Source organism: Ovis canadensis, chromosome 13 (assembly GCF_042477335.2).
Source record: "Ovis canadensis isolate MfBH-ARS-UI-01 breed Bighorn chromosome 13, ARS-UI_OviCan_v2, whole genome shotgun sequence".
NCBI lineage: Eukaryota > Metazoa > Chordata > Mammalia > Artiodactyla > Bovidae > Ovis > Ovis canadensis.
The window spans coordinates 47,320,289-47,345,772 of NC_091257.1; the positions used below are offsets into that span (position 1 = coordinate 47,320,289).

General features: G+C 41.7%; 1 protein-coding gene across 4 annotated transcripts in view; it reads left to right on the forward strand.

Annotated features, from left to right (window-relative positions):
* Positions 1–2,725: 2,725 nt before the first annotated feature.
* The window catches only part of CACNB2 (calcium voltage-gated channel auxiliary subunit beta 2), a 415,600-nt gene continuing 392,841 nt past the window's right edge, over positions 2,726–25,484 (forward strand). For 2 of the 4 annotated variants that reach the window (XM_069547610.1, XM_069547607.1), the window contains exons 1-2: positions 3,045–3,228; positions 16,401–16,493. In XM_069547610.1, the coding sequence (XP_069403711.1) occupies positions 3,109–3,228; positions 16,401–16,493 (213 nt within the window). In that variant the 5' untranslated portion in view covers positions 3,045–3,108. Of the gene's footprint in view, positions 3,635–16,400; positions 16,494–25,484 lie in introns of all 4 variants that reach the window. The other 2 variants (XM_069547606.1, XM_069547608.1) reach the window with 2 other exon arrangements.

Below are 25,484 nucleotides of genomic sequence, written 5' to 3' on the forward strand. Positions count from 1 at the left end.
TATCTTAAAATTTGCAAAGTTATATGCTATCTTTTAAAACATATGAAAACAGATCATTCATTCATCCATTTATGCAACAGGAGTTTTCAGGTTCCAACTAAGTGTGAGACACCATGCTGGATGCAGGAGACGCTAAAATGAGTAAGACCCAATTGGCTGCCCCCAAGGAACTCTGTCTAGTGGCAGAGACAAACAGAAAACACCGTTCTGTATCATAAATTAATGGAATGAATAAAATACACTCTATCATTTAAACGTTTAATTCAAACTTGACTTGCCCTTTGGCTATAAGCATTATTTTAAATGATTTGCAAGGTGGTTTTTCTATTTTGTGGTCTCTTTAAAAATCTGATGAAAGATAAAATTCTACTTCCCGAATGTTCATAATTAAAAGCAAATGCACAGATAATTAAGTATACTATAAGAAATCCAACAGATGTCATGGGAAAACAAGTTTCATCAGACCTGACATTTTAAAAACAATATTAGAATGCATCTGTCATTCATTCCTTCAAGTATGCATTAACTGGTTTCTAAGTGCTTACTAAGTAGACTGTAAACTACAAAATTCCTGATCTTCATTGTCCATGCTTCTAATCAAGATTCCGAGTGTGCTCAAGTGAATAAGCGTGGCTCCCACCCACACAGAATTTACACTCTAATCTAAAACCAGATTTAATGTTATCTGTTCTTTAATGTTCTTAAGAGGGATTAAAACATCCTCTTAAGGAAATATCAGCAGATCATGAAGCTCAAAGAGATTATAACTCCAAAATCTTTAAATACCTAGTCTTTTCCACTTTCTTATTTACATACATGCTTACATATACACACGCACACATGCAAAACTGCTGCTGATTGTTATAAATGAAACTTAAAAAAATCTTAGCCAAGGTTTTCAGAAGGCTGTTAGCCATGGCTGCAAAGCAGAGTGCCACCTCCCTCACTAGCTGGATACCCACCCATATCCTAACCAAGAGCTTCCTAACTCCCACTCTGTTGCTTTACAAAATGTGATTTTATTATTATTGTGAAATGTTGTTAACCAGTTTTTCACTGCTTCTGTTTAACCTTGTCATGTCTCTTCCCTATTTTGGAAATATTTATTTTTCTTCCAGCTTTATAGAGATTTAATTGAATTACAACACTGCATAAGTTTAAGGTGCACAGCATAATGATGTGACTTATGTACATTATGAAATGATTGTCATAATAAGTTTAGTGAAAACCATCATCATATAAATACAAAAATTTTTTTAATAGAAAAAAAAATTTTCCTTGTGATGAGAACTCTTAGGATTTACTCTGTTAACAGCTCTCACATGTAATATAGAGCAGGGCTCATTATATTTCTCATCTTGTACATTACATCCCTAGTGCTTACATACCTGATAACTGGGAGTTTGCACCTTTGATTGCCTTCAGCTAATACCCCTCCCACCTCTGGGAACCACATATCTAACCTCTTATTCTACAAATTTGTTTTTGAACACCCAGTAACATTTAAATTACAATGACAGTATTAACACCAAAGATTAGAAAAATCAGCAATAACATTTTGGATATGCCCAAATCTTTAACCATATCAACACTAGTTCTTTAAGCCTGATTCAAACAATGTATGATGGAGATGGATACGTTTATCTTTGAGAACAAGGACTGTATCCCAGAATAATTAAATGTGTGCTCAGTGGCTCAGTCGTGGGGACTCTTTGCGACCCTGTGGGCTGTAGCCCGCCAGGCTCCTCTGTCCATGGGATTTCCCAGGCAAGAATACTGCAATGGGTTGCCATTTCCTCCCCCAGGGGACCTTCCCAACTCAGGGTGGGAACTAGTGCCTCCTGCATTGCAGGCAGATTCCTTTATCTCACGGTTTAAGAAAAAAAAAAAAAGGCAGCTGAATGAAGCCTATTGTAGTAAATTTCCATATGTATATTTCAGTATCCAATGTATACTTTCTATTGTTACAAAACAACACTGATGCTGGAAAAACTTGTACTATAGAGTTCCGCCGTAGTAAAAGTTGTTGAAATAAGAGCTACCCTATTTGTGTGTGTGTGTCTGTGTTTGTGTGTGTGTGTGTGTGTGTGTGTGTGTATATATATATATATATATATATATATATACATACATACATACATACATACATACTCTTACTGGGAAGAGCTGAAAGTTCTGTTGTGAAGGAAACATTCTTACTATGGCTGCTACTCTCTGATCAAGATTCAGAACCCTAAGGAAATGCTTGTTATCCCCAAAATGTGACAGGAAGACTTCTCAACTCTACCGAAAAGTCAAGAAGCGGTTTGCAAAGGTGAAGACAAACCGGAGTCGTAAAGGAAAAACCTTCGGACGTGGAAGTGGTCTATTTGGACCCAGCAGCCCAGGCCAGCTGCAGATTCGGGTGGGGGACCGCAGTCCTCAGTTCGCACCCATCAGCCCCACGTCTGGTCCGGCTCCTCACTCCTGCCGTCGTCCAGTGATTTCCACGGCCGGTGGGATGGGAGGTCCTTGGGAGGCACTTGCTCTGCGGGGCTGCTCGAGGCCTCGAGAGATTTCAGGAGCGCAGGGTTGGCGCGGAGCCTCGCGGGTACCCCGCCGCAGCGACCTGTTCCCGCCCGCGGGGAGCGGAGGGAGTAGAACTGGGCAGCCGGGGGAAGGAAGCCCCCGGGCGCGAGGCCTCGCTTTCGCGGCTTTGAAAACTTTCCAGCGCGCGTGCCACGGCGACGCGCGGCGGCTGCGCCCGGGGCCCCGGCGGCCCGCGCCTCCCGCGGGGAACTTTTGGGTGTTTCGGTGGCCTGTCACTCTCGCCGGCCGACGCGCCTCCCCCTGGGCTCGCGCGGCCGGAGCGCCCTCCCTCTCGGCGAGGACCTGCCCAGGCGCCGGCTGCTCCCGTGCCCGCTCGGCACTCGCCCTGCCAGCGCCCCCGCCGCCCGGCTCCCCCGCGCCTTGCGTTTCAACCTGGCCCGGCCGCGCCCCACACCCTGAGCGCCTCGAGCCCCCGGGCGGCCCCCGGAGCGGGCAGGAGGGGGAAGGAGGAGGGGACCCACCGCCGGGGGGTGTGGGGCGGGGGGGCCTGGCTGCTGGCTCCCGGCCGACTTTTCGCCAATGGTCCAGAGCGACATGTCCAAGTCGCCTCCCACAGCGGCGGCGGTGGTGGCGCAGGAGATCCAGATGGAACTGCTGGAGAACGCGGCTCCCGCGGGGGCGCTCGGAGCGGCCGCACAGGTAGCGAGAGCGCCGCGCCCTCCCCTTCCTTTGTGAGCCGCCCGGGCGCCGGGGCTCCATCCCGCCCGCCGCCTGCTCTGCTAGGATCCCTCGCCCGGCCGTCCGCTCCGGCCTGGGTCTTCCCCGCCGCCTCCGCCTCCTTCCCTCGCGCTTTGCCACCCACTTCTCCCTCTCCGGGCGCCGGCGCCCCCAGCTCCTCTCCGCCTTCCCGCTCTCCCCCCACCCCAACCCCGGCTCTTCTCCGGCTTCCATTTTCCTCTGCTTCCCCAAAGCCAGTGGGAAGGGGGCGGGGGAGACCTCCAGGTCCTCAGACGCTGCCCCCCGAGGCCAGCCCTCCTCGCCCCTTCCCGGGAGAGGCGCATGGACAGCCATGAATCAGGCGGGCGGACTGGACCTGCTCAAGATCGTGAGTCGGGGGTGGGGGGTGCGGGGGGGTTCTACAACTCTGCTCCGACGCCGACCCTTTTAGACCAGCTCCGAGCCGGGGTGGGAGTAGGGGGCGTGTGATGGGGTGGGAGCGGGCAGGGGGGCGTGGGAGGGGGCGCTCTGCCCCTGCCTCCCCACAAGCAGCTGCGACCCCTCTGGGCACCCGGGCGTTACACCGCTGGGACAGCTCGGCTCCCCTCCTGGCACTGGCCAGGTTTGCCTGGACCCCTCGCTCGCTGCAGAAGAGAGAGAGTTGGGGACGCGAAAGTTTTTATTTTTCTCTTGGTCTTGAAATGTTAGCCATCTCAGAGAGCTCCGAGGCCACCTTCTCATGAGTATTAGCGGTTTCTGGGGAAATTCCGGGTTGCTGCTCGTTGTGAAATAGGAGATGTCAGTTGTAGGCACTGGGCAGTGATAAGGTGGCTTTTACGTAAGGCTTTGGCAGGTACAGTTTGGATTACAGACACCTCCAGTTCTCAGCGGTAAGGAGTCTCTCAACTTTTCTCTTAGCAGGGAAATATTTTAAGACTCCTAACTGGGCTGCTTGGCGAAGAGGTTAGGGTTTCATTTCAAGCATCACTTTGGAGAATGCCTCCGCTTAGTGATGCTGGCTTGTTGATTTCAAACCTCTGCTTGCTAGATTGTAAATTGTGGGAAGATTCTATAGTTTTATACTTATGTCAAATTTCCAAGTACATAATTTGTGTACTTTATATTTGTATATGCTGGAGAGAATGCCTTAGTCTTATTTACTGTAGTAAAGTCGGCAGGAGTGGGCCACAGTAATAAAATGTTTGGCTGCTTAATTGTTTTCATAGGTGATAGAAACTGACTGCTTTAGCTATTTTAATACTATTAATAATGGTAGTTCCAGTGGCATGGTCATGGAGCTTTGTTGAACTTTATCACTGGGAATTAAAAGTGCAGATTAAAACACACCTTTCATTTTGATTTGAAATGCAGGAAAAAAATGTAGAAACCAATCATTTGTTTAATCAGAAATCCACGTCTTTTGTAGAGGAATTCATTCTCTCCTAGAGGTAAAACAGCTAGATTCTAGTCAGCCTTGGGCTGTTAGGCTGCCAGAACCGAGTGGGGACATGTAACTAACAACCTACATTTCCATCTGGCCCCTGCCAATGGGCCTGAATTCTTACCAACACCTGTCTTTGTTCTAGGCTCCTGATTTTATCTAGATACTCACTAGGTTAGATGAGAGCAAGAAATGTACTCAGGGGCTTCCTTTTTTTTTTTTTTTTTTAGGATGAAGGTCTTAAATATTGATGGAGAAAAGGACTTTTAGATCCTCTTTTCTCTTTGATCTTCCTTCAGGGTTTTTTTTTTTTTTTTCCTCTCCAGTTTTTATTCTTATGATAAAAATAGAGTTCCTGAATTCCTGGAGATCAAAGTTAGGGCAAAATAGAAAGCATGACTGCATGCAGATAAGAGACACTAATTTACTTAGTGATTTATGTAGTTAAACGTAAGGCAACAAGTATTTGTGATGTTGCTGCAAACATGGAAATGATTCAGAAAGGAGATGATGTACTTTCTACCTTCATAGAATGTACATTCCAGTAGCTGCAAGGGTGGTGAATGGATGACTATTGTATGGCATGGGGCTCTAAGAGAAATACTGAATCTTAGATGGTTGCTAAGGGAAAGATCAGAGATACTTTATTTGGAGTAATCTGTAAGGACTTCATGGAAGAGGTAGCATTCGAGAAGGGATTTGAAGTCTGGGTCAGATTTCCGCAGACTATCAGAGAGATGCTCCAGAGCTCTTCAGGGAGCTATTCTGACTGCCAAGTAACAGCAGTTACAAGTCTGATACATTTGTAATCCCTAGTTTGAAAAGCGTGGACAGGTACAGATTAGAGCTTAGTCAAGCAGAAGTCTGACAAGGCAATTGAGGCCGCATCTTGAAGGCTTTGGAACCTGAAATGTAATGAACAACAAAAAGCCTTGGAAGAGGTTGAGGGAAGGAGCAGAGTAACAGCTCATGGAGAAGATTCGCCTGGGAGCATGCTGTATGGGAGCTGAGAGTCTCCGGAGTCCAGAGGCAGAGCTGCTGGAGGGGAGACTGATGTAACGGTTTGGACAAGCAGTAATGAGGTCTAAACTGAAAATAGAGAAAAGATAATAGATAGGACAGGACTACGGATGGACACAGTCCAGAGACCCAGTCCATAGGAATTACAAGTGATTGAATGAGAGAGGCAGGGAGGAATGGATAACAGAGGCAGGTAAAGAGGCATAAACATTCAGCTGCATCAGCATCCTTCTCCTTGTTCTCCCTTCCAAAAATGAAAGCATTTTCCCCTAAATTGTGTTCATATCACAGCCATTATCTGAGGGAAACATTGCCTTGTTTACTTGATATCTAATAAATCATGTCATCACAGGGCTGTGAAAACTTGGGAAGGCATCTCTTCCATGTCTCCGGGCAGGCTAGGCCAGCAATAAACCACCTGGGGAAAAAAGACTGTCTCTGGAGCATCCCTCTGTTTTGCAACACTGAGTCACTGTAATTCCCCCAAGAAATGGAGTTTTCGTTTGTGAAATCTCTCTCTCTCAGCAGTCATTGGTCTGAAGAATCCTTTCTCTTTCACCTCTGGGTTGTACTGCATGTTCTATATGAACAAAGCAAAAGATCTTTTTTCCTGTCAGAAATCCTGCCAAGGGAGGGGGCACCCTCCTCCTCTCTATTCCTAGGAGGTGGTCGTAAACAAAATAGATCTGTTTCTTACATGAGAAGCAAGTGACAATCTAACTGCAAATGCTTGAGAGTGTAGATTTAAGCATATCACATCCCTTTTAAGGTAACCTGTTGAACAGTCTCAGTGCAAACTTGGACACAGTCTGCCTCCAAAGTCAAGTTGCTGACTGAACGCTGTCCTTCCAAAACTCCAAATCTGTGCCATCCACCGCAGTAGCCACTAGTCACATGTGACTTCTGAGCACTTGAGATGTGACTGGTTTGAACTGAGATGTGCTGTACGTGTAAAATACACATTTTAAAAGACATCAAAATATAGATCAAATAAGTAGGCAGGTACAAATCAACTGAAAATGCAGATAACTTAAAAATACAAAATACACGTGACATATATATATGTATACATATATTTGGGTATACTTAGAGGAGGAGGGCAGGAGAAGGCAATGGCACCCCACTCCAGTACTCTTGCCTGGAAAATCCCCTGGACGGAGGAGCCTGGTGGGCTATAGTCCATGGGGTCACTAAGAGTCGGACACGACTGAGTGACTTCACTTTCACTTTTCGCTTTCATGCATTGGAGAAGGAAATGGCAACCCACTGCAGTGTTCTTGCCTGGAGAATCCCAGGGATGGGGGAGCCCTGTGGGCTGCCGTCTGTGGGGTCGCACAGAGTTGGACACGACTGAAGCGACTTAGCAGCAGCAGAGGAGGAGGGCATGGCAACTCACTCCAGTATTCTTGCCTGGGAAATCCCATGGACAGAGGGGCCTGGCCTGCTACACTGCATAGTGTCACAAAGAATAAGACACAACTGAAGCAACTTAGCATGCACACACATATATACTTATGGCTGATTCACACTGTATGGCAAAACCAGCACAACGCTGTAGAGCAATTATCCTCCAATTGTGTGTGTACTCAGTCAATTAGTTACGTCAGACTCTTTTGTGACTCCATGGACTGCAGCCTGCCAAGCTCCTCTGTCCGTGGAATTTTCCAGGTGGGAATACTGGAGCAAGTTGCCCTTTCTTTCTCCAGGGGATCTTCCAGACCCAGGGATGGAACCCATGTCTTCTGCATTGCAGGTGGATTCTTTACCTCTGTGCCATTGGGGAAGCCATCTTCCAATTAAAAATGAATAAAAAATAAAAGTATATATAGAGATGAAGAAATATCAAGGATATTATCTCAATGAAAGTCAATTTCTTTCAGAGGTTCAGAGGAGACCTGTATTTTGCAGGAGACCCCTGTTTGATTCTGGGTCTGGAGGATATTCTGGAATATCCTCTGGAGAAGGAATAGGCTACCCATTCCAGTGTTCTTGGGCTTCCCTGATGGGTCAGCTGGTAAAGAATCCACCCGCAGTGCGGGAGACCTGAGTTTGATAGTGGGGTTGGGAAGATTCCCCTGGAGAAGGGAACAGCTACCCACTCCAGTATTCTGGCCTGGAGAATTCCATGGACTTTACAGTCCACGGGGTCACAAAGAGTTGGACACGATTGAGTGACTAAGCACAGCACAGCACAATATATCAAAAGTGCAATCACAGGGACACGAAAGTGAAAGTCGCTCAGTCGTGTCTGACTCCTCGAGACCCCATGGACTGCAGCGCACCAGGCTCCTCTGTCCATGGGGATTCTCTAGACAAGAGTACTGGAGTGGGTTGCAGTTCCTTTTCCAGGGGATCTTTTGAACCCAAGTCTCCCAGCAGGTGAATTCTTTACCATCTTGACTACTGGATGCCCTTTGATACATTTAGCCAGATACATTATTACAATTCACTTGCTCTGTTGCCTTTTACCATTTTAATAGAACTGCTAGAAAATTCCTATTACGTAGGTGACTTTTATTTCTATTGGACAGCATCAGTCTAAAAGCACAGCACTGGGAATTCTCCAGGGAGTTAAACAGATCTGGATGGAGGCTGGGTGGATGCACACTCAGGGTGAAAGGAACTGAGACCAGGATGCAGCAGAGGAGGAAACAGGTGAAGCAAGAGCAGGATCTCAGCACTTAGGCCTCAAAGAGCTGGTAACCAGGACCTCCAATTGCACCTGGAGATGAACGCACAGTAAGCAGAGGGCCTGTTTGTTTTGCTCCTGGCAACGAAACCCGGCTGGCTCCACCCCATCCGAGTTTGCCAGATGCTTCTCAAGCACATTGTCTAATACAGCCTGGTCAGGGCAACATCCTGAATCCTGCAGCAAGGTTCTTTATGTAAAAAGAGCAGCAGCTCTTCCCCCAGGTCAGTACCACTTTCCAGAGACTTTTTGGGGTCTGAGGTTCAGTTCAGCCTTTGCAGCCTCTTTGCATAATGGACTTGGGTCCTGGGCTTCCATGTCTTGCCCCTCTAACCTTGCTTGTCTAACCTTTGCCCCCAGCCTCTGTCACTTGCCTCTCTGATGGGATTTTGTTCTGGCATTGCCTGGGCGAAATTTACAAACCTGCTCATCAGGATTTCTGAGTGCGTTTTAAACCTCAAAACATAATATCTGTCTATCTGAGTGACCGGAGATTTAGTTGGTTTTGTGGTTTTATGTTCCTATTCTATTTTCTTTTCCTTTTATGTAAAGAATTAGTTTACCTGTTGCTCTATTTGGTTGCATTGAATTATATAGTCTGTTGCCTTAGTCCTTTTAAGAAAAGCTGAGTATGGGATGAATTCGGAGATTGGAATTGACATCTACACACTATTGATACTATGCATAAAATAGATAATTAATGAGAACCTACTGTATAGCACAGTAGGTTCAGTGCTCTGTGGTGACCTAAATGGGAAGGAAATCCAAAAATGAGTGAATGTAAGTATACATATAGCTGATTTATTTTGCTGTACAGTAGAAACTAACACAACACTGTAAAGCAATTATACTCAAATAAAAAGAGAGAGAAGCTGAGCAAAATATGTTAATCCTGTGTGTGTAAAGAATTCGCCCTCCTAGATTTTGTGACTGTGGGGACTTGTCTTGGTCCTGCCAAGAGTTTATGGCACAACATGGACTTTCACAATGACAGGGAATTCAGATTAATTATGACACCACTTAAGTGACTGGGACTATCTTAATAGTTCTTTCCAAACATGGCTGGAGGTAAACCGTGAAGAAGGTAAGCTTGGCCCTTGACCATCTCCCTCCCTGGCCTTGTCTCCTCTCCCTTCTCTACCTGAAGAGCTCTATTTATTCTGTTTCTTGATTCCTTTCTGCTTTTGTGTAAACCAATGCATATGGAGAACTTGCTCTCTTCCCTTTTCTAGGGAGGAGATATCTCACTGCCTTCTCTCCTAGTAAAGGACCTGATAGCCTCGTTCACCCAAAACTGATGGTAAATGAGGATATTAACTGTCTGAGTCCTCTCCATGGAGTTTTGGTTGCCTTTGCTTCAGACCCTAAGATGAGGAAAGTCCGCATTTGGAAGGGACTGCATTTGGAAGGGATAAATAGCAGTGAATGCTGATCAAGAGGGCTGGAAACTAATTTCAGGTTATCAGCATTATGCTCACAGGGAGCAGTTCATAGGGAGGAGAACTGTTACCTTATTCATCAACCAGAGAAGCTGACATCTTCAAAACTATTCCCAGGGGCCACCAAGCCAACTTTGTGTGCAAAACTGGGCTAAAGTCTCTAGTTAACTGGTGTCTGCTGTAATTAACTACTGTCTGCTTCCAATCATACAGAGATTAGGTTTCAATGATCATGTGACCATTTGCTGAGTTTAAGATTGCAATCCAACTTTAAAAGTTATTTAGTATCAAAGAAAACATTCTTTCAGATGAAGATGATCTTAACAATCTTGGTGAATGGTGGATATCTTTTTAATGTCATTCATATATTTGTGGTAATTTCTTAAATTTTTTCTGGTTTCTGAAATGTTACTTGTCTACTGTTTTAGGAGAGGTAATTTATTTTTTATTTTTGTGTTGGGGGTATAGTTGCTTTACAATATTGTGTTAGTTTCTACTGAAGAGCAAAGTGAATCAGCTATATATATACATAGATCACTTCCCACCTCCCCCTATTCCACCCCTCTAGGTTGTCACAGAGCACCGAGCTGAGCTTCCTGTGTTATACAGCAACTTCCCACTAGCAACCTATTTTACATAGATTATATATGGGGGTTTCCCAGGTGGCTCAGTGGTCAAGAATCACCTGCCAAGCAGGAGATGCGGGTTCCAGCTCTGGGTTGGGAGGATCCCTTGGAGAAGGAAATGGCAACCCACTCCAGTGTTCTTGCCTGGGAAATCCCATGGACAGATGAGCCTGGCAGGCTACAGTACAGAGGGTTGCAAAAGAGTCGGACACAGTTTAGTGACTAAAACAACAACAGTGTACATATATCAATCCCAATCTCCCAGTTCATCCCTCCTTTGACCCCAATGCCATGTCTCTGTTCCTGCCTGCAAATAGATTCGTGTGTACCATTTTCTAGAGTCTCTCTATATGTTTAATATATGGTATTTGGTTTTGTCTTTCTAACTTATATCACTGTGTATGACGGACTCTTGACCCACCCACATGCCTACAGTTGACCCAGTCTCATTCCTTTTTATGTCTGAATAGTCGTCCCTGGTAGATATGTGCCATATCTTCTTCTTTACCCATTGACCTGCCCATGGACATTTAGGTTGCTTCCATGTTCTGGCTGTTGTAAATTGTGCTGCAATGAACATTGAGGCGCATGTGTCTTTTTTAATAATGGGTCTTTTTCAGGGTATGTTCCTAGTAATGGGACTGCTGGGTCACATGGTAGTTCTATTTTTAATTTTTTAAAGAACCTTCATACTGTTCTCCATAGTGGCTGCATCAACATACATTCCCACCAACAGTGTCGGAGGGTCCCCTTTGCGCCACACCCTCTCTGTTTTTTGTTTGTGGACTTTTCGTTGATGGCCATTCTGACCAGTGTGAGGGGATACATTATTGTAGTTTTGATCTGCATTTCTGTAATAATGAGTGATGTTGTACACAGTTTTCTTTTTTTCCTATTTGCTGTGGTTGGTTTTATTAACCTATGTGCGTGCTCTGTGGTGTCCGACTCTTTGTGACTCCATGGACTGTAGCCTGCCAGGCTCCTCTGTCCATGGGATTTCCCAGGCAAGAATACTGAAGGGGGTTGCCACTTCCTTCTCCTTATTAAGCTAATATAACTATTAATAAGAGGCAATGAGTGGACATTAGTGACTTTTAGACTGTAGGGATGTATCCTAGAGAGTATTATGGGTTGCGCTTGGCACTCTTGACAGCCTGGCTGTGTTCTCTTCCTTTACATCCTGAAACTCTATTAATCATTTCATATATTTAATAGCAGATGTTTAGATACTTAGTGTTGCTAAAAAAATTTAGAAACCCCATTGCTCATAAAAGTAGCTGCATTTGAAGTAGCCAGTTAAGAAAACTATACTTCTTTTCCAAGTTTAGGCAGCTACATATTTGAATACTTATTCTTTCCTGTCTTTTACCATTTGGGTGAGGGTTGGCCTTCAGTTTGTTTTTTTTTTAAATTCCTTCATCTGAAACAGTCTGATCCTCACTTTCCAGAATTTTGAATAACTTATATAGATGACATTTTAGTAAGTTAGACTCAATTTTAAATATGTATGGAACTTAATGTAGCTTCATTTGGGAATGGTAGTATTAATTTTCACTAACCTTTTTAAAAGCATGTAAAGATGGACTATTAGCTTTGCAAAAGTTGCTTTAATTATTTTCTTCTTCATCCTGGATATTGTTATAGGAAATAACTCATTATTGAAGCATCACTCAACAGTTACATTTTTTTAAAAAGGAGATTATAAGAGAGAAAGTACTGCTGAAATTAGTAAATAGAAGTGTAATTAAGCATATCTATTTTGACTTTTAGTAAACATATATAATGAATAAGAACTTGCTTTAACACTGTTAAGCAGAAACACTTTGAATAAATCATCCCTCATACATTTAAGTGATTGAAGGAAAAGATTTTTTCTCAATACTATCACCAGGGGACTTTCCTGGTGGTCCGGTGGTTAAGACTCCACACTTCTAGTGCAGAGGACATGGGTTCGATCCCTAGCCAGGGAACTAAGGTCTCACATGTTGTATGGCCGAAAAAATAAAAATAAATTATCACCAGTTTGTGTGCAATTCAGTATGCCATCTTTTTTTAAGTGTATCAGCTGTATCTTAGTACAGTTGAAACCTATAATAATCCAACTTGGACACATGGCATTTGTAGCCAAGTACACCTGAAATAATGTTTATGAACAGTGTCCTCAGGGGCCAGAAAAATTAAAATGACTTTTTAAACGTGTTTCACTTTTTGCAGAGAACAGCAGCCTCCCCTGGGACTGGCTGTCTTAAATATTGTGTGGTTCTCACAGTGCCTGCTGGGCAGTGTCAGCAGCCATGAAAAAAGCTTATACTCCAAAGCAGCTGAATAGTAAAAACATATTTATCTGTCACTGTGTGTACGCCTGGATTCTAAGTCATATATAACCAGCTAAAAGAATTGTATATTTCCTGTTTTCTGTCTATTGCCCTTAGTACATTACAGGCTTAATAAAGGACTCATTTTGTTGAAAAAAATAAAAATAAAAAAAATAAAAATAAATAAAAATAAAAATCCAAAATAAATGATAACGGTATGACTTCAAAGCAGCTTTTCCCACCCATGTCCAAACAATGCTGTTGGGACACGAACAGCATTTGGGATGATAGAATATTTTGTTTTTATTCTCAAAGATAATTTATACTCCAAATGAAGCTACATAGTAAATTTAACATAGACCTGCCCTCACCTTCCCTCAAGGAAATATGTTAGGCTTTAAAACTGCTTTCAAGGTAATAAGTATTTTACCACATGGAATAATATAAAAAATTTATTTTTTAATTTTAAGGAGACTTTCAAACTTTCACATTGCTAGGCCTTGGAAGACACTTCTGTGCGAACCTTTCCATAATAGTTGGAAAAGGAAGAACATTGTTGAAAGAATGTTATTTTTCAACAGTTTACTGCATAATGTTTACAAAAGTAAGAAGAATATGCTGTTACGTGAAGAGAACCTTGTATTATGAAAGCCCAGCCTAGATTGTCTTTCCTTTTATGAAGTCGAGAGTTAATTAAATGCCATGGAAACACATTTGTATTATATAAATCCCTTCAGTACTTGGAAGAGAACAAACATATTTAAGGCAAATTTTTGCTTTAAAATTATACCACCCCTCTCACTGATTGCAGATTCATCTAAATTACTCATAACACAAATGTTTGTAAGAGATTTCAGCTTGCCTAAGTGCTATGTATATTATGGTTTATATTTCTATTTTAATGAAAACCATATGAATGTGTAAAATATAACAAAAGTAGCATTTTCAAAACCCGAACGTGGTGATTTTAAAAAAGCAAATTTTGTTAATTCCGATCATCCAATGAAGTCTCTGTGGGCCTTCTAAACACATAATACATTTTAGCCCAATTTTTCTCCACCCTTGTCACCCTAATGTGGGTGTCCCATTTTATAATATTATTTTGAGCCCTTATCATGTGCTAGGTCTTACAGTAAATGTTATAAATACATTGCTTCATTTAATACCTAAAACCACCTAGAAGGTAAGTCTTACTATTTTAAGGATGAGAAGACTGAGGTTTAGAGAGGTTAAGAAACTTGCTCAAGGTCTTCAGGATCCCTGCCTGTGTATATTTACCTGTAAAGCTCAGTGCTGAGCTATTTTTTATTTATATTTTAATCTGTGATTTTCTCAGTACCTTTATTCCTGTCTAGAATTAACCATAAATGAATGTATAGTTTATTTTTAGTGCTCTGAAAGTAAGCTGTAGATATAGTTTTAAAAAAAAAGTAAGTTCATTTGTAGATTTGTGCTTGGCTTTATCCTACTACTGAGACAAACTGTCTTACCTTTAACATCCTGTTCTTAAATGCTTACTACTGCTACTTATTATTACAATTCCATAAAATTTATTTTTCTTGCCTTCCCAGCAGAATAATTGAGTGATTAAAAAGCAGGCTTTTGAGATGAACAAGTCCTGCTATATAGCACAGGGAACCATCTTCAATATACTGTGATAAACCATCATAGGAAAGAATATAAAAAATAATATATATATATGTGTGTGTGTATATATATATACACATATATAACTGAGTCACTTTGCTGTATAGCAGAAAGTAACACAGCATTGTAAATCAACTATATTTCAATAAAATTTAAAAAAAAATAAACTGGTGAAAACCATCCTTTTCCAGAACAGTTCCTCAGAGCTGTCTGAGAAGCTGTCTTTCAGGCTGTAGTTCTCAGTGGCTCAAATAAAACCCTTTTCTATTCCTATTAACAAAAGAACAAGCTTTTCACATCATATTCAAACATTACAACAATGGGCCAGAAAAATTGTACAAAATGTTTTAATTTCATGTAATTCACTACCACTTCCATAGCTCTTTCGACATCTCCCAAAACCAATCTCTAAATCCATACAATATGAAGAATTGACACTACTTCATTCATATTTCATCTAGATTGATCAACCTATACTAATCTATCTATATGTAAAGGTAGTCAGAATTTATATTGTAAAGGTTCCTGAGCCATCATGTGCAAGGACCACACCAATATAGGAATACCTGTGGAATTATAAATTAAAACATGAAAAGAACCAAAAAGGGGCTGTTCAGCACTGCTGGGAAACAGTATTTCATTATGCTTTCAAACCATGGTGCTGGAGAAGACTCTTGAGAGTCCCTTGGACAGCAAGGAGATCAAACCAGTCAATCCTAATGGAAATCAACCCTGAATATTCATTGGAAGGACTGATCCCGAAGCTGAAGCTCTAATAATTAGGCCACCTGATGTGAAGAGCTGACTCACTGGAAAAGACCCCGATGCTGGGAAAGATTGAGGATAGGAGAAGGGGGCAACAAAGGACGAGTTGGTTGGATGGCATCATCGACTCTATGGACATAAGTTTGAGCAAACTCCGGGAGATAGTGGAGGACAGAGGAGCCTGGCATGCTGCAGTCCGTGGGGTCACAAACAGTCAGACGTAACTGAGTGACTGACTAGCAACAGCTGCACTCATCTCTCGGAAGGGTTTTGACAAGTTGCTTTCCTCTCACAGTAATTTTGCCCCAGTCCCTCCTACATGTAAATGTTTATTTTTTTTAATGTATTATCTTTAGTGGCCTCTGCCTCTTGACCAGAGATATGCTAACAGAGCTTAAATTATTTTAATTCGACAGTTGTTGTAGTTGTTTAGTCACTAAGTCATGACCAACTCTTTTGTGACGCCATGGACTTGCAGCGGGCCAGGCTCCTCTGTCCGTGGGCTTTCTCGGGGAAGAATACTGGAGTGGGCTGCCATTTCTTTCTCTAGACTATCTTGCCAACCCAGGGACTGAACTTGCATCTCCTGCATTGGCAGGCAGATTCTTCACCACTGAGCCATCAGGGAAGCCCAATTCACCACTATGAAATGCTTTCTCTAGAACCCTCTCCTCCCTATAAAGTCACTGATTTGAAATAAATATTTGTGATTCCACCAATCACTTTAAAAAATACGTTATTTTATTGAAGTATAGTTGACTTACAATGTTGTGTTAATTTCTGCTATACAGCAAAGTGATTTAGTTATGTACATATATACATTCTTTTTCATCTTTTCTATTATGTTGAATACAGGATGTTGAATATAGTTCCCTGTGCTGTGCAGTAGGACCTTGTCATTTATCCATCCTGTATATGAGTTTGCATCTGCTAACTCCAGATTCTCACTCCATTTTCTCCCCAACCTGCCTCCCTGGGCAACCGCAAGTCTGTTCTCTCTGTGAGTCTCTTTCATAGACATGTTCATTTGTGTCATATTTTAGATTCCACATATAAGTGGAATATGTTTGGTCTCCAATAACTTTTTAATCATGCTCATGTGATGGCAATTTATCCCTTGTCTTGATCTAGAACATTTTCTGGACGTAGGTCTAGATTCCTGTGTGAGGGTCTAATAATAATCTCATTTGTCTTTGGTTTTCTTTTTTGTAGTCATATGGAAAAGGAGCCAGAAGGAAAAACAGATTTAAAGGATCCGATGGGAGCACTTCTTCTGACACTACCTCAAATAGCTTCGTTCGTCAGGTAAAGGAGCTTTTTAATTCACAGTTTGAAGAAGTCTATGAAAATGAATTCAGTTTTGTTTTTTTAAGAGGTGGTTTTAACAGTGTCATCCCTGTGATTTATATAGTCTTATTGTACTTACTTTTAATTGAAGTTATATTGTTCCATTGAATGTCACAGTCATTCGTTGTTCAGTCACTAAGTCATGTCTGACTCTTTGTGACCCCACGAACTGCACCACACCAGGCTTCCTTGTCCTTCATAATCTCTCAGAGTTGGCTCAAACTCATATCCATTGAGTCTGTGATGCTATCTAACCATCTCATCCTTTGTCACCCCCTTCTCCTCTTGCCTTCAGTCTTTCCCAGCTTCAGGGTCTTTTCCAGTGAGTCAGTGCTTCACATCAGGTGGCCAAAATATTGGAGCTTCTTAATTAATATATTTAAATTTTAAGTGAGACTATATGTCGTAATTACATTCTTTCCCAGCACGTTGGGGAAAGAGAAATGCAAACTTCATTACAAAGGATTTCTTCATAACAGAGTGAACTCCTGTAGAAATGATTCCAGGTTTGGGGGTTCATTGGGGAAGTGAAAGTGGTGTTAGGGGTTGGGGGTGGCAGGCATCCATACCGCCTGCCCTGAGTTGAGATAAGGGTGTTCCTCCAGCTGGAGTTTTTTTCTTCCCATCTGGGGCTTGGCTTGGAAAAGAGATTAGCCCTGCTCTTGAAAAGGCCGAGGGTACTGAGGTCAAATAGAGCACAGGGTATCTTGGAGTCGTAATTGAAACTGCCTTTGGAGACAAAGCCTTTGTCTCAGTTCACGTGGATTCTTGCTCAGGAGTTTGGGACTGCCCCCTAAGCAGTGTCAGGATCCCTAACATCAAAACACTCTTGTCCTCAGTTACAGAAAGAACTTTCATTCCCAGAGAAAGAGCAGAGGCAACCAGATCTCTGAGGACAATAGGTTACAGGTGAGGCTAAAGTCTCATCAGATATAGGTGCACGAGCATCTTAAGCTGATGCTTGTCAGTGGCAGGGGAAATGTGGGAGGAGCTTGCTAGGGTGACTCTGCTCTCCCGGCGCAAGGACCGCCCTTTTAGTTAGGCTCATAAATCATCTCTTGTCTGTGAGATCTCACTCCTGGAGATGACTGGCCGCCACGAGCGCTGCGCCATCTCTGTTGGAAAGGAAACCATCTCCTCACCACTTTTCGGGTCCTTTCCCCTTGTCTTTTCCCCAAGTTAGTTAGCACCTGTTCAGCCCAAACATGTTGACCTGTTGTGTTCATGGGGACTTTGTTTTTGGCTGGTCGCTGCCTCCTTCCACTTTTCCGACACAGACAAAGGATGACCCGAGTTCAGCAATCCGCTCCGTGCATCAAAGGCACCAACGGTAAGTCTGAGTAACCTCAGTAACTTTCCAGGCAACTGGAAAAACTTTGGTTCTGGTCTCTGCAACCTGGGATATATTTTGGTTGTAGGAAGTTAGAAAAAGAGAGCTGGTTAAGAAGGAGTGGAACTTTTGTGACTCAGAGACATTGAGAAAGAGAAAGGAAGATGAAGCTACGTGAGGGGCCACGTTCTGATGGTGGCAGAGTTGCTGGGCAGGGTGTGATGGGCACTAAGGGGGTGTGTGTTGGCTTGATGTTGTCGTGGGCAGAATTCAGGTGTTCTGGGTCTGAGTGGAGAGCCTCAATCTTGGCTTAGGTGAGCCCCTTAAAGGAAAATCACCCAAGGCCTTTGCCATATCAAGCCTCCATATTTATTCTGCCTTTGGGACTGGGAGATTGACCCTGGAGGGCTAGAATCCACACTCTGAGTAATCATCTCAAGACTGAAGACTGAAGGATCTGAAGCAGAAAGAAATAAGCTTCTTAGGGAACAGAGGCTGCAGCAAAGCCCTGCGGAGTGACAGGTAGCTGGTCAAAATTGCACGGAAAGAAAAACTGCAGTGTTTCTAGTGAGCAAAGATACTGTGGTAGAAATAAATTGGGACTCATTGAACTCTAAAAATATCTTTTTAAGACAGTTGTTGGGCACCATTTTCCATTTGTCCCTTTGACTCTGAATTCTCCTTTCATGAAGTTTTGGTAACTTAATCCATAGGGATTGCTACACTGCATATAGTAACTGGACTTTGTTTTTCCTTCCGATAACTTCCTTTTGCATTGTGTTCTTGGTGATATATGAGATTATGTGCATGAAACAGTTATAAATGATAAAGAGAGCTACCAAGTGACTTAGTATTAATTTAAATATATATTGCCAAAGCACATGTGAGCATGTAAGCAGATTGGAAAAAAGACTATCCTAAAAGTTTGTCTCCTTGAAATAAAGGTTTAGCTCTTTGAATCTCAGTGTAATGAGGTGCTTGCTGTGACCTAGATTTGGGGTATAATTATATAGGCATCACGAACCCCAAGGTGCCCCGTTGATCCTGTCACAGAAGGATAACCAGGATCTTTGGCAAGAATGCTGAGTCAGGCACTATATTTTTACTTGGATAATTTATTCTCTGTTCCATTAGAATCACGTTCATATTTTGCGACCATTTGAAAATAAGCATAAGTCACCCTGGCATTACTAAATATTTAATAGATTAAAGTTTCACTGGAGGATTTGCAGAAATGTGGGGTAGGTGGTAACAATAAGTATGTGTTATGTTAAATCATTTGAAAGTACTCCTTTTCAATGTTTCCTTCTTATCATGTGTAGTGGTTTTGTTAAACAGGTGACCCGTATCTATATTCATTACTTGTCTGTGGCAAGAGTTCGTGTATAATCGGTATTAGAATGGTGTATTGTCAATAAAACCAGGTTCTATTTAAAAATATAATTAGGTTTTTTCCCTGTCCTTGAATTAAAAATAATTTCCATGTAATTTTGAAAACCTTAGATTTAAACATTTTCACAAACTGTATATGATGAAGACTTTAAAGTACTTGGGAAACACCTGGTACTTTGAGGTGGTCTTAAAGATAATGAGATTTAAATATTTTAGAGGTTGAAAGTGTGAACATTTTACATAAAGAAAAGGATTCTTTTTTTTTTTTAATTGAGAGTGTCAGAGAGTTTACTATAGATTGAATTGGGAACCCTCCCAGAGTTCATAGGTTGAAGCCCTAATTGCCGATGTGACTGTACTTGGCAGTTAAGGTAGTAAAGAGGTAATTAAGGAAGGCAATGGCACCCCACTCCAGTACTCTTGCCTGGAAAATCCCATGGACGGAGGAGCCTGGTAGGTTGCAGTCCATGGGATCGCTACGAGTCGGACACGACTGAGCGACTTCACTTTCATGTATTGGAGAAGGAAATGGCAACCCACTCCAGTGCTCTTGCCTGGAGAATCCCAGGGACAGGGGAGCCTGGTGGGCTGCCATCTCTGGGGTCGCACAGAGTCAGACACGACTGAAGCAACTTAGCAGCAGCAGCAGCAGCAGCAGAGGTCATAAGAGTGGGGACCTAATCTGATGCCCCTGTAAAGAAGATGCCCCAAGAATGTGCGTGCACAAGAAATAGGCCATTGAGAGGACAGTGGGGAGAAGGTAGGTGTCCCTGAGCCAAGAAGAGAGATCTCAGCAGCCAACAACCCTGCCAGAACCATGACCTTGAACTTCCAGTCTCCAGACTGTGAGAAAATACATTTCTGTTGTTCTGTTATGGCAGCCCTAGTAAACTAATACAATTATCTACATATGTAGACAGTTGGGCTTGAAAACAGATCTATTTTTTTCTTTAAAAAATATTATTTTTAATTTTAATATAATTTTAAAAGGTTTTTTAAAATAACTGTAAAAGGCTTATTTTTAACTTTAAAAATTTTTAATGTTTAAACATTCTTGGGAATTCCCTGGCAGTCCATGGTTAGTACTCAGCATTTTCATTGCTGAGGAACTAGGTTCAATCCCTGGTTCAAGAACAAAGATCCCACAAGCTGAATGGTGCAGCCAAAACAAAAATTTTAATTAAAAAGATAATAAGCATTCTTATTGATATGTAACATATATACTGAAAAATACACAAATTGTAAGTGTTCAGTCTGAGATCTCACAAAATGAACCAACTGCCAGGTCAAGAAATAGGTATCAGTATTACTAGCATCCAAGATGCCCCCTTTGACCTCTATCAGTAATTCTTCCTTCATGCTAAAGGTAAGCAAACATTGACCCTCCTTCTGAGACCATAATTCACTTGGCCTCTTTTGTGGATTTTGTATAAACGGAGTTATTTTCTGACTAAATTCTTTCATTCGACCTTACCATTGTTATATTCATCTATGTTGTATGTTTCAATAACTGGTTCATTTTCCTTGCTGTGTAGTATTTCATTGGGTGAACATGCCACAATTGGTTTATCTCCCCTGCTGTTGCTGGACTTTGAGTCATTTCCAGTTGGGGTTATTGAGAGCCATGCTGTGACATGCATTCCTGTATCTTCCTGTGATCTTATATGTGAATACATTGTTGTTCATTGAATAGACTGCTGGGTTATGTGTGCAGCTCGAGTAAATACTGCAGGACATTTATCCAAAGGGATGAACCAATTTGCACTCGCTCAAGCAGTGGAGGACAGTATTTGTTGTTTCACAGTTTCACCCACACTTGGTATTGTCAATGATTTTTCATTTCAGTCACTCTTACAACAGACAGAGCAGTCATAGCTCATTGTGGTATTAATATCCATGTCCTTGGTAACAAAGCCACAGTTTACCTGTGGCTGGATCTAGGGTGCATTGTGTGATATAAATATGTGTCATTGTGTGGCATATGCTTATAAATGTATGAAGAAGTGAAGTCGCTCAGTCCTGTCTGACTCTTTGCAACCCCATGGACTATAGTCTACCAGGCTCCTCCATCCATGGAATTTTCCAGGCAAGAATACTGGAGTGGGTTGCCATTTCCTTCTCCAGGGGCTCTTCCCAACCCACGAATCGAACCCAGGTCTCCTGCATTGTAGGCAGACACTTTTACCATCTGAGCCACTAGGGAAGTCTGTAATTTACAATATATATTACATATATAAATGTATATGTAATATGTATTATAAAATATATAAAAATATATATATAAATTTAGAATCTGAACAATCATATGAGAGTATTTTGTTACTCTCTATGGTAAATGGCCCATTAGTCATTGTAATCAGGCCTATTTGTTGGAAAATTAAAAATAGCTATTTGTTGGAAAATTAGAACTATTGGTTGGAATATGTTGGAACATATTGAAATATGTTAGAAGATGAGAAGGAAAGAAGGCTACAAGTAGAAGGGTAAAAGCATGGTTTCTTTTCCCAAACTTTTAGTTGTATATTTCTGACCATCATGTGTTTGTGTTGCTCTAAGTAATTCTTTCAGCTTCCCTCATAGCTCAGTTGGTAAAGAATCTGCCTGCAATGCAGGAGGCCCAAGTTCGATTCCTGGGTTGGAAAGATGCCCTGGAGAAGGAACTGGCAACCTACTCAAGTATCCTTGCCTAGAGAATCCCTACGGACAGAAGAGGCTGGCAGGCTACAGTCCACAAGAGTCGGACACGACTTAGCGACTAAACCACCACCAAATAATTCTTTGAGAAGGTTCATTAGTCTTAAGGAGCAATTGCTTATAGGTATGTTTCTACTTTAGGTCCACAAACAGGATAGCAGCTACTGTAAAAGAACTTTTCTTTTCTAGATCAGAACACCATTGTGTTGGTTGACCAGTTCACCCTAAGCTAACCAAATAACGCAGCTTCTGGTTCTTCAAAAGCATCGACCTATTTAAAGTCCATGATATTCCAAAGATGGGGATGAGAGGCTCTTTCCCTCATGAGCTTAGTTCATTTCTCCCAGGACATGGTTTCCATGCTGAAGCTCAGGGAAGGGTCTGAGTTCTGATCAGTGAGTATCACTGTTCACTGAGGTTCACATCACAGACGTGGTCCACACAGATTGTTGGCTGTGTGTGAGACTGATATCAGTGGGGCTTCCCATGGGCTGTGTAAGGTTCTACTCTGTGTAAGGTTGTTGCGAAGTAGCAGCCTAGATGACCTTGGATATCGTATATTTCAAAGATTGAACTCCTTTCCGGAAACTGCAAGGAAGAACATCAATTAGAAGGAAAGTTAACTGTGGTTGATCTGTTTGCTTTTTCAGTCTCATTCCTGTGTGTTGTACTTAAAATGTTACCGAGATGCCAGATAGTTTCACTACGTACTGAACTTAGAATTTCCATAGTTCTATGTTATATAAATTATGATGGTAGCAAATTTATATCAAAGGTTTTTCTTCAAGAAGAAGATTCATTTTTATTGTCAGTTTGACTTTCTTTGTAAATAGGTATGGGCATGGGAGACCGGCTAAACATTTATAGAAAATGCCAGCGAAGGTACTTTTGACTAGTTAGAATTCACCCCTAGATATGATTAGCTTACTTCTTGGGAACTTTAACACGTGTAAAAAAGTATGATGGTAACTAGGTGAAATGAGGCAGGAAGAGAAGGTTTTTAAAATGGAGGAGCTTAGATGCTCAGATGTGGGTCTGCCATTTCAGAGGTCATTTGTGTTAGTATGTGGTGCATAATTAACACTCTGTGTTAAAGTATCTGCTGTTTATAGCCTACGTTTGGAAAAAGTACTTTCTGTAATTTACAGGGAAGGTATTTTGTATCTTCCTTCTACAACGGATGGTGCATCTGCAGTCTAGTTTCATCTTCCCACTGACTAGAACCCATGTTTGCGTGGCAGATTTTCCAAGTTTGGATGGAAAGATGTTTAGTGTTATAGGATAAAGATGTTCTTGCTTCACAAGTGCCATACCAGCCTTTTAAAAAGTGAGTTTATACCAACCTGGACATTTGTTTCAATAAATTTTTGATATTCATTTAAAAAAAGAGAGAAGCAGGATGGTGATAAGAGCCTGGGCTCTGAAGCCAGTCTGAGTCTGGATTCTGCCTCTGTTATTTACTAGCTGGCCCTTGGACTAGTGGCTTCATCTCTGTGTACTCAGCATCCTCATCTGGGAAATAGTGGCCGCATCAAAAGTTGGTTGTAAGGATCACATGAGTGAAAACTGGTAAATTGCTTAGAACGGTACCTGCTGTCTAGTTAATACTGTTTTTCAGTATTGTTGTTCAGTCACTAAATCAGGACTCTGTGACTCCATGGACTGCAGCACACCAGGCTCCTCTGTCCTCCACTGTTGCCCAGGATTTGTTCAAATTCACGTCCATAGAGTCAGTGATGCTATTTAACCATCTTGTCCTCTGCCACCCTTTTCTCCTTTGCCTTCAATCTTTCTCAGCATCAGAGTCTTTTCCAGTGAGTTGGCTCTTTGCTCAGTGATGTGGCCAAAGGATTGGAGTTTCAGCTTCAGCATCAGTCCTTCCAGTGAATGTTCAGGGTTGATTTCCATTAGGATTGATTGGTTTGATCTCCTTGCTGTCCAAGGGACTCTCAAGAGTCTTCTCCAGCACCATACTTCGAAAGCATCAATTCTTTGGTGCTCGGCCTTCTTTATGAAATACTATTTAAGAGTTTATTGTTCTTACTTATAAACACTATTCCATATTTAGAACATTAGTTAAAACCTGAGTAAGAAATAGACCGTGGCAGAGGAAATGATAATGGTTGTGACTGTTATGGTTATTTACCATATATTCTATCTATAGCTCCATTTTACAAATGAGACAAGTAAGACCCAGAGAGGTAACTCATCCACAGTCACATGACAAGTAAGATTGGCATCCAGGGGGCTGATTCTGCATCTGTGCTGTCACTGATGATGCTACACTCCTTTGTAACAAAGGTCAAAATGAAAATCAGTTGCAAGTGCTTCCTTCTTTCAACCAAAGAAGACGTGGAGAAAGATTCCTACCAGTGTTTTTAGGATGAATCCAAAGGTATTCTCTTAACTTCCTTCCTTATAGGAAGGTGAGGATGTCACTAGCATTGTCAGTTTTCCCTAGCATCATGATTTTAAAAAGAAGACAGTAAGTGTTATTTACCTCTTCTTTCCTCAAAAGTTGCTCAGATTCCCAGTTGATGTCACCATTTTTGCTGACTGTCACTCTTACTGATCCCTGAGAAGTATGATTGGAAGAGTGGCTATTTTTTCCTTCCTACTACGAAAGTCACAGAAACAGGCACTTTTTGGAATTGTGAAAGTCCATTTTTTTCCCTCAGTTTTTGAAAAGATAAATGTGAAAATGAACTCAACTCTGAATCACCTGCAGAATCATGCCATTGGTTTTGAGGTTTAACTGAGGCTGATGTTAGCCCATAAATCATTCTTACTGTGAATCTGGGTAAAGTTAGACACGTATACAGCACCTGGGTTTAACATCAGACTCTTAAAAAAATTTTTTTTTTTGGTTCATTAGGGCCTGTGCTTTGTGAATAGGCACTTTAATTTTCATTTACTAAGGGGTGAAAAGTGTTAAACATGACTTAAAGGCACCATAATTAGAATTAATGAAGATTCTTGCTCAGAGTGTTCATGTCCTAAAAGTTATTTAATATATCAAGCTGTGGTTATCTTGGATTTATTATTAAGATAATTAAGTTATCCAGGCTGTCTTTGATTATAGTATAAACTCTTTGTACTCTTTGGCTGTGTGCTGTGAACAGATCCATCAATAAGAGAACTTCATTTCTCATAATAATAAACCTGGAAAAGCTACAATTGTTAAAATCCTTTGCATTTCATGCCCAGCATAAATTTCTAGTTGATGATGATAATTAAGTTTTCATAAAAATTGGCTGTTTCCTCCCAACTTAATCTAAAGAAAGGAAAAAAAAAAAATCTGAGTTCTGTTGTCAGAGATGGAGAGGGAGAGAGAAGAGTAGAGCTGGTCATTTATTTTTACATCAGTACCTAAGCAAGTAAATTAATTTACTGGAAGAAAAATAGGAGGGTAGAAGCAGCAAGGCCTGCTGGCATTGAAGGATAGAACATTTGTGCTGTTCTTTTTAGGAGATTGTGCAAGAATGGCTAACTGTATAAATTATTGGATTCTGCCAAGGTCAGGAGGAACTATG